Source organism: Vollenhovia emeryi, unplaced genomic scaffold (assembly GCF_000949405.1).
Source record: "Vollenhovia emeryi isolate VEMERY1.0 unplaced genomic scaffold, V.emery_V1.0 DF939156.1, whole genome shotgun sequence".
In the NCBI taxonomy this organism is placed as follows: Eukaryota; Metazoa; Arthropoda; class Insecta; order Hymenoptera; family Formicidae; genus Vollenhovia; species Vollenhovia emeryi.
The window spans coordinates 1,585,927-1,596,092 of NW_011967210.1; the positions used below are offsets into that span (position 1 = coordinate 1,585,927).

Sequence of the window (10,166 nt, forward strand, 5' to 3'; positions counted from 1 at the left end):
ATTGGAGAACAATCGGGCGGAGACGTGCGCGACGTTTAGCGCCAATCGCGCTTTTTGCATCAGCCGCATGCCAAGCGAGACGCGTGATCGGTCCATAACGTTGCCTATAAATAGTCGCGGGAAAGAGAGAGAGAGAGGGAGGGAGAGAAAAGGGGGGTTACCGTGGCTGACATTGGCGAGAGGTCCCCCGAGATAAAAAATCTTAGCGGGATTATCGCGGTTGAAGGATCCACCGATGACGATGATGCATGCGACGTGGTGCTGCGCAGCACAACACTCGGACCGTGCAGAACGGAAGCAGATCTGCAGCGCCGCGCCGGGTCGGCTAGTAAATAGAACGATCATGCTATCTGAAACTGTGATAACAACGCCGCTATTGATTTCGTTTCGCGATAATCACTCCATTCTCTCCTCCCTCACTCCCTGCCCCTGCCTTCGATGACTTATTTTCGTGACGTTTCGGTATTCTCCCCAATATACTGACTCATTACCATATCCATTGGCATCGTAGGTGCGCATCATTACAAAGAAGCGTTTCGATACGATAAATTTAGAAAGTTTCAGTGGATGTAAAGCAGACGGATAAGACCTATAATTTATGTATAGATAATCGGCATTTTTATCAGGATTCGAAGTAACGCCGTTGCCTTTACGAATACTGTTTTTGGTAACGGCCTGGTAACGTCGCTACACCTTGTTGTCTTTTGTAACTGTAACAGTAACGTAGTTACTTTGTTTTTTCATCAGCAATGGTAACAAACGTTTAACACTGTTATTTTATTACTTTTCATATTTTGTATCTATTTGCAACATAATTTTCCTATGGGCATTTAATCTTTAATCTTCGAACAATATTCGTAGTCCATTGTCATGTTTAAGAATAGTTTGAAGAGAGAGATATATGTATTTTTGATTGATTGATCTTTATTAGCTTTCTCAGCTATTTCTAATGTACATTAATTTACATTCTTTATAACATACTCTTTCAACATTTGTTTAAACGGTTATATTTTCTCACAACTCGTTATTTCAGCAATGCGTTATACATTTTCACTCTATTGTATAATGTACATTTTGGTGCACTCGTCGTTTGGTGGAATTGCATTACAATCCCTGGTCTGTCGCGTTTGTTTTTCACCCACTCTCTTCACTATTTCTAATTTCTTTCTTAATTGTCTCGGTAGCATGTTCTTTAAGATCTTGTGTTTGTGTGTGTGTGAGAGAGAGAGGGGGAGGAGATAGAGAGAGAGTCCAATTTTTCGCGATTGGGCTATTTGTTTGTATTTTGAGTATTATAAAACCTTTCTCCTTAAATCTTGCTTTGTCTTGCGACTTTAAATGTAAAATTTTATTGCTTTTATTAATATTTTCATAAAAAATTAATATAACTAATATAACGATGACTAGTTTCATTTTTGACTCGATAATCAGTAACGTAATTAGTTACTTTTAAAAACCTCTTTCCTGATTTTAATGATTTGTGATTAAAAATTATTTTTTTTGCGGCTAAGAAGCGACTTTTTACGAAATGAAATAATCTTCCTGAAATTAAACTTATCTCTATGCCATTATTAGTATTGATATGGTACGAAGATATCCGCGATAAAGACATCTCATTTTTCGGTGATCCCTCGAATTTAATTGGTGATCTTTTAAGCTCCAAGAATACAAATAATTATGTGAAATAAGAATGTTACATTGAAATCGTCTAACAATTTGCACGAGTGAATTGCACCGTTTGCTTAAAGATAACTTTAATGCTATTACGAAACTAAGGCATCCTAATGCGCTCCTTTAATGCGCCTGAAGAGGACCAGAGCAATTTTCCGGTCTGCATAATTGCGATCTTCATTTAATACCATCGCGCGAAGCATTATCTTCCAACGTACAGTTTGCAATAATAATTCTGCGCTACAAAAACGACAGGATGCGTAATGAAAGGGAGGTGCGCGCTTATAAGATAGACAGGATATAATGAAAATGGCAAAGAGCTCTCTCTATCCTTTCGTAAAACTCTCGTTTTCGTGATCGATAGACAAAGGATTATTCTTGTTTTCCACGTACTTGCTCCGTCTTCAGCTCTCGCGCGTTACTTTACGCGCAATAACGTACAGTTATCGTTGTTAAGACTTCTATTCTACCCCAGCTTTGTCGTGTTATATCATTCGAACGAGCGGGCGCCGCCTTTATTTAACCAGGCCGCGACGCGTCAACATTTAATTGCTGGAATTAATAATCCATTACAATGCAGTTGGGTATTTATACCCAACGAGTTACGTGACACACAATTTTGCCTGCAGGCAAACATTCCAGACGGGTTTTATGTTTCTCATCGACGAGCCATTCATCTTTGTAATGAACAAATTGCAGACTGTATAACAACTATGCAAATGAACTAGAAACGTCGCTCATTAGAATGAACCGGAGCGATGGCATTTAATCCACTGATATCGAATTCTTCTGTCCGATTTAAATTACGAAAATTTTAGAATACATTTCCGACGAATCACGGTCAAGTATTTGTGTGTATATAATTTTTCAGTATTGCAACTTTTGTATTTGCGTGACTGAGGATATCCGACAATCATGTGGGCCACTTCGCTGGAAACGTTCTTGCTTCTTTTTACCTTGAAAACACTCGTCGCCGTGGGAAACACGTATCCGACTACCGGTTTGGACACAGAGCCTATAACAAATAACATAATGGCGCCCATAAACGACACAGCCGCACCAGTTGAGCCTTACATATGTGTTTATATATCACTGGATATAGATCCTTGTAAATTCACCAGGTAAGTCATCGGCTGATAGAGGTTTCACCATAGAGGGGAAGTCCTCTATTATAAGATGAGTTTCTAATTTGAGATGACAGGTATTCAACATCCAAATTCAATCACAAATCATTTTTTCGCAATGATTACACGTTCCAGCAATGAATTTCCCACTAAACAAATTCCAAGGGCGATAAATTCACGGTGGAATCAATTGATGCCTATTAATTTAACAGAAACCCGCTATCCCATTAGGAGCCCATTTCATAATAGGGAACTTTCCTCCATTTTTTAAGTTTTACAAGTGCATCGACCGAATTACTTTCCTTCTGTTTGTTTCTTTTACCCAAACTTTTACCCAAAGAATCTATCACTATCAATTATACTTGACTAAATTAAGTTTGAAGGGAGATTAAATACACAAATCTTTTGTATCAACTGCAAATACATTTGTTCTATGTAAAAACTTCGGGAGTATTTAATATTATAACAGAAGATTATTTCCAATGAGATTGGGATTATTTCCAATAGGAATACGGATTTTTCTCTTTGCGCTACACGTGCAAATAGTTTAACAAAAATTCAAATACATGTTTGTACGGACGGTTTGAATTCGAGTTATCTTTCGCAACCTTCTTGAATCTCTCTCATGTTCCGGTAACCAGAAGTGAGTTATTCTTCAAATACTGATAGATCAAAAAGCCTGAGTTGATATAAGCATTTTTGGATGATGTGTGAAACTGAAGTGTGGAAATAGCTGGACCAAGATGCGTTTAAAAAGAACGAAATCCGCGTGTTGCTCTCATCGCCCAACTTCAGTTTTATTTTCGAGAATCGACCAACTCTTTAGATTATTATTTTTATTTTTCAAAAGATTATTAATGTGAAACATTAATACATTCTGACAAATGACAGCCCCTTATATATTTCCCATTAAGGGAAACTTTATTTCAAATTGATTAAAAACTTTATCGTTAAGAGCAGTTGTATATTCTTTGCAACCGATTGATTAACATTCAGAAAATTTTGATTTCAGTTACAAAGGAATCCTCACGAGCTTCCAGCGCGCAATGTTGAAAAATAAAGATCGCAAATTATTCGAGAGTAATAAAACATACTTTGCGCCACGCCCATCGAAAAAGCTTCCAGGGCAGCAAACTATAATATATGAAGTAATAGGATGCGTGCCGCCGAGGTAAAAATAATCGATATGCGAATGACTTTTTGTTAGAATAACAATTTCTATGAACATTACATTTCGCGCATCTTAAGAACAACGCAAAAATTAAATATGCACGCGATATAATCGACTTACGCGACGCTTATGGGAAGGCGCACGAAATAGATTATATTGCATTGGTAAAATGATGTTTGTGCCATTTTGCAGATTGCCCTTTGTTCTACCTTGGTGCACCGACCAAGATCTCTCCGATAAGAAGCGCGAGATCAACCAACTTTATGCCTTCGAGACAAAAGGCGTTTCAAAAGTACCATACGAATTTCCTAGTGACGATCGTGTTAAAACTCTTCGTTTATACCGCGAACTTCGTAAGAAAAATCGCTCGATAATAAAGTCAGCATAACGTGTGACGTACACTGTTGTGTGAACTAATTAACGAATTTAAACGGCTGTAAACGGTCGTATTTAATGCACAGCGATATTGAACAAAAAGATACATAATAAATTTCGTAATTTTTCACTTTTATTAACGAGATTTTCATAAACAAGACAAAATGTCTAATATATAAAAATTAGATACGTAAGAAAAAGTATGTAAGAAAAGTGACACAGTATATATAGAAAAGCGCATATATTTTACAAAGATTGACGCTTGTAAAAATAACTTGAAAGAATAATTGCACGTACACAGCTCAACGGAAGACAGCCAAGTGAGATACCGTATAATTAAAAATTTCTTTAACCTTAATGATCGTTTAATTAGCAATAGACTATAGTAAATAGTGAAAGTGATACAATAATGTGATTGTTGGTTTTGCCTTCGTTTAATATGACAGTACTTTTGATAACAATATTGTACATCAAATTTTGTAACGATAACAAAATAATAATCTAGTACTAATCCTGATGTAAAATTATGCTATACGTTGTTGTCATATTAATAAAAAAAAAGTGAAATACAGAGCCAAGTGTCTTAATATTATTACTGTTCCTTCTGCTCTCCGAATTAATGCTGTATTAAAAAAAAGAGAAACAAACATATATTTTTTTATATATCGAATGTGTACGCGTAAGAAAATAAAAACCTGTATCTATAAAAATTGTGCGTACATACCGTCGTTGTGTTCCAAGTTATATTTTAAATTCATCTTTTAATTTCATAACGTTATCGATGATGATAGCAGCAAGAGAATGAGTACGCGCCGCATTTATAAATAATACCAGATGAAATACGATGAGATATTGGAAACGTTACAAGAAACAATGTCGAGGGAAGCAGATCGACTATGGAATTCGCGGTGATCATGAAAGAACTAACATTGGTGTAGTTCTGAAAAATATAAGGCCATTTACGTTCACAGGAGAGTCGATGAAGGCGAGAATGACCGACGATGCGTAATAAAGGAAACGTGAGATATCTTACGGTGCATCCCTGATTCGAGCATGAGCATCGCCGTTATAAACGACACACGTACCTGGAAAATCGCCGTTACATAAAGCACCGAACGTGGTCGGCATTTTCGCCAATGTGATAAAAGAAATATTACCGTTCATTCGGACTAGTTTCGGATTATTGCAACTAATTTAGCGCGTGGTAATTAGGGGTTATTTATGCCAAAATCAATTAGGTTTATAATTACAATGATATTATGAGACTGTAAAAATGTGAGACTTTGCAATGGACATTTAATTTTAAATTTATATTGTCATTTTACTTTATAGATATCTTGGTACATTGTGACACGAAAAAACCGATACGCCAATCAGTACATTAAATTAAAAAGGTACATTGTAACAAAGTTGAATTACTTGTGTATGTTACGATAATTTTGCATACTGTTGTATCATATACTTTGCATATAACTCAGATTTCTTAAAATATTACGTTTAAATATACGCCTCTGCTGGTAATGAATGGTTTCATGGAGGATGCTGATAGTCGAATGAACTTCTGAACTTCTGACAAAGGACTTAAGTGTTATATTTTGTATTACGATTAATATGTTTTGAAGTATAAACTTCTCCTGACAAAGATAATGTAAACAGAGTTAATTAGCAAAATGCAAAAGCGGTTTCAATTAAACCTGGAATTCCAATTAAAATTCAACTTGGCCCTTTTACCTAACATATGTTATCATCTGTTTAGCTACAACTAAATTACTTCACAAAGTAATAGGAACGTAATTTGTGTAATTGATTTTATGCTATACGAGCGCGAAAAAAATGTTCAACAATCTCGGTTGACTTGTTCCACAATAAATTCGATAAAATTCAATTATGTTTCTTCCAAATCTCTCCCAGCACGTAATTAATATGTCACGTGTCAAGCGCGAGAACAAACTTTTCTTCGTTCTCGCGCGATTTCTACCGATTAAAGCAACCTGTTGAATAATACGCGATAGATTCTCGCGAGAAATTCATAGAATTAATTAACATATAAAATATGTAAACTTACGTGCGGCAAGGGTACATAATTTTCAACGTATCAAGTGAGCGTGTCAAGTTTCTCGAGAATGCGCTCTCGAATGGCGAGACGGTGAGTGCAGAACGACGACGAGGGAAACACAACGGCCCGGAGCGGGATAAAGAACTGCCGCGCGGGGGAGGAGAGGATACCGATTGTCGAGAGGGTATCGCGAGACAGAGGAACAAGAGGAGGAAAAGGAAACCGAGGAATTCTGGATGCACCTGGGCGCGCACGGGAGAAAGGATTCGCAAGAGAGAGCAAGAATGAGTGACCGGTGGGGGGGGGGGGGATAGTGAGGAGAGAAAGGGAGAATTATGTGACCAATTTTTCGCGATTGGCCGGCACGATGTGCTGCCTGGGGCTATTTCATTGTATTTTGAGTATTATAAAATCTTTCTCCTTAAATCATTTTTTTTTGTTTCGCGATTTTAAATATAAAATGTCAATAATATTATTAATATTTTAACAAAAAGTATTAACAAAATTAATTCTTTATTTAGTTTGATTCCGTTTTAGCATTAGAAAAGTAACGAAGAAAGTGATTCGTTACGTTTTAAGTAACGGTTACGAGTTCCTATTGTAAAAATAAGTTGAAAGAATGATCGTACATACACCGCCAAACGGGAGACTGCAAAGTGAGATAGAGGTAAAAATAAAAAATTATTTAGCATTAAAGAGCAATTATTAGCAGTAGACCGCAGTAAATAGTGAATGTAGTACAATAAGATGGTCGTTGGTTCTGTCATAGTTTAATATAACAATACGTTTGATAGCAATATTGTATATCAAATATTGTAACGATAATGAAATAATTTTGTAGCAATCCTGTTGTAAAATTATCCTATACGTCGTTGTCATATTAAAAAGAGGGACATACAAAATTATGTGTCGTATATTATTACTGTTCTTTATACCCAAATTAATGTCGTATAATAAACAGAAGGAAAAAATACATATGTATATATTTTAATATATCGAATATGTACGCGGAAGAAAATGAAAATGTGTATCTATAAAAAGAATATGTTGCAACAAAAATCATACGTCGTTGAGATCTAATTAAGCTATATTTTAAATTCATGTTTTAATCTCATAACGTTATCGACGATGACAGTAGCAAGAGAACTAGTACGTAACGCATTTAGGAATAATATCAGATGATATACGATGAGATATTGAAAGCATTATAAGAAACAGTGTCGAGGGAAGTAGATCGACTATGGAATTTGCGGTAATCTGGGGAGGACCACGATCGTGAAGGAACTAACATCAGAATAATCCTGAGAATTATAAGGACATTTACGTTCACAGGAGAGTCGATGAAGGCGACAATGACCGACGATGCGCAATAAAGGAAACGTGAGATATCTTCCGGTGCATCCCTGATTCGAGTACGAGCATCGCCGTTATAAACGACACACCTGCTGGGAAAATCGCCGTTACATAAAGCACCAAACGTGGTCGGCATTTTCGTCAATGTAACAAAAAAACATTACTGTTCATTCGGACTAGTTTCGAATTACTGCAACTAATTTAGCGCGTCGTAATTAGGAGTTATTTATGCCAAAACTAATTAGGTTTATAATCACAATGATATTAAGAGGCTATAAAAATGTGAAGTTTTGCGTTAATTAAAAATTTAATTGTAAATTTATATTGTCAGTTATAATACATGTCAGAAAAATCCGATACGTCAATCAGTACATTAAATTGAAAGACACATTGTACAATAACAAAGTATAATTACTTATGTCCGTTACGATAATTATGCATTCTTATCATATACTTTGTAAATAGCACAATAAATTTCAGATTTCTTTAAATGTTACGTTGGCACATACGCTTTCGCTGGTAATGAGTGGTTTCATGGAAGATGCTGATAGTCGATTGAACTTCTGAACTTCTGACAAAGGACTTAAGTGTTATATTTTATATTACAATTAATATGTTTTGCAGTTTAAACTTTTCATGACAAAGATAATCTAAATAGAGTTAATGAGCAAATTGCAAAAGTGGTTCCAATTAAAATTTACAATGGTCCTTTTATCTAACATATGTTATCATCTGTTTAGCTACAACTAAATTACTTCACAAAGTAATAGGAACGCATAATTTCTTTAGCTTAACAAAAATTTTGAATAATTTTCATCGTACAAAGATGATTTTACTCTCAAGAGATAGCTATTAATTATTTTTATAATAAATAGGAGGAAGAGTTGGCACTTGCCACGTGAACATTGGCATAATAAACGTTCCAACAAACAATCTCTCCCCATCAAAATATTCACTTGGAATTAATTTTCAATTTCTTACTCGTTCTCTGTGACAATACAATCTGACGCTTTCGTATTTCTTTGAAAATAACATGTAAGAATTCAGAGCTTGTCATTTCTCGCTTCCGATGTAATCAAACAAGGACCATAGCGAGGGACTAGAAGCTTCGAGATAACATTTTTAGTTTTTAGATTATTTTAAGTGGGAAGTCTAACAATAAGTGCGGAATAATAATATAACTAGTCATTTTTTAAACGTTTGTTACAAATATGTAGGTGAAAAAAAGCATAAAACTGAGTCGTCACTTTATATTACATACTGATACTTAAATAGATCTATATTAGTAATAACAAATGTTAAAATATTTTGTATGCGTGGAATGTCGACGGAAATAAAATTTTAAGATCGATATGAAAATACTGTGGTATATTTTTCTTAAATAAGCTCGGCGTAATCAAAAGCACCTGCAAGAATGCAACCATATACGTACGTGTGTACGGAGATGGCTTCTGGGTATTCTCAGGCAATAAAATACACATAGACTGTGTATTTTATGCCATACGCTTACAAGCGCGAGAAAGATTTTCAACAACCTCGGTGGACCTGTGTTATTATCGAATTTATTATTATAAATTCGATAAAATTCACTTATACTTTTTCCATATCTCTCACAGCACATAATTAACGAGCCCCGTCTCAAGAGCGAGAACACAATTCTCTTCGCTCTCGCGTGATTTTTACGGATTAAAGCAACCTGTTGAATAATACGCAATAGATTCTCGCGAGAAACTTATAGAATTGATTAACATACGGAACGTGTACAAATTATGTGCGGTAAGAGTAAATAATTTTCAACGTATCAAGTGAGCGTGATAAGTTTCCCGAGAATGCGTTCTCAAATGGTAAGACGGTGAGTGCGGAACGACGACGAGGGAAACACAATGTTCTGGAGCGGGATAAAGAACCGTCGCGCGGGGGAGGAGAGGATACCGATTGTCGAGAGGGTATCGCGAGACAGAGGAACAAGAGGAGGAAAAGGTAACCGTGGAATTCTGGATGCACCTGGGCGCGCACGAAAGAAAGGATTCGCAAGAGAGAGCGAGAAAGAGCGACAGAGGGAGAGTTCAAATTTTAGTTTTTAAATTATTTTAAGTGGAAAGTGTCTAAGTGCACAAGCTGACTAAGGGCCAGTTTCACAAACGTCGGTTAACTGTTAACCAGAGTTCAGTCAATTCCCTATCTTTTTGTATCATATTATCTAATAACAGACGGAGAGTCAATTGACCTTCGGTTAGCAGTTAACCGACGTTTGTGAAACTCGCCCGAAGAATATTACCAGTCATTTTTTAAACATTTGTTACGAAATATATTAGTGAAAAATATGCGTAATACTAAGTCGTTACTTTACATCACATACTGATACATAAATAGATCTATATTATCAGAAATAATAACTGTTCAAATATTTCATATG

The 10,166-nt window shown here is 35.7% G+C and overlaps 1 protein-coding gene across 5 annotated transcripts in view; it reads left to right on the plus strand.

The window, feature by feature from the left end:
• The window catches only part of LOC105565032, a 17,178-nt gene extending 12,264 nt beyond the window's left edge, over positions 1-4,914 (plus strand). For all 5 annotated transcript variants that reach the window (XM_012017854.1, XM_012017855.1, XM_012017852.1 and 2 more), the window contains 3 exons: positions 2,543-2,792; positions 3,808-3,966; positions 4,159-4,914. In XM_012017854.1, coding sequence (XP_011873244.1) covers positions 2,587-2,792; positions 3,808-3,966; positions 4,159-4,354 — 561 coding nt within the window. In that variant the 5' untranslated portion in view covers positions 2,543-2,586 and the 3' untranslated portion in view covers positions 4,355-4,914. The remainder of the gene's footprint in view (positions 1-2,542; positions 2,793-3,807; positions 3,967-4,158) is intronic.
• Positions 4,915-10,166: the final 5,252 nt, after the last annotated feature.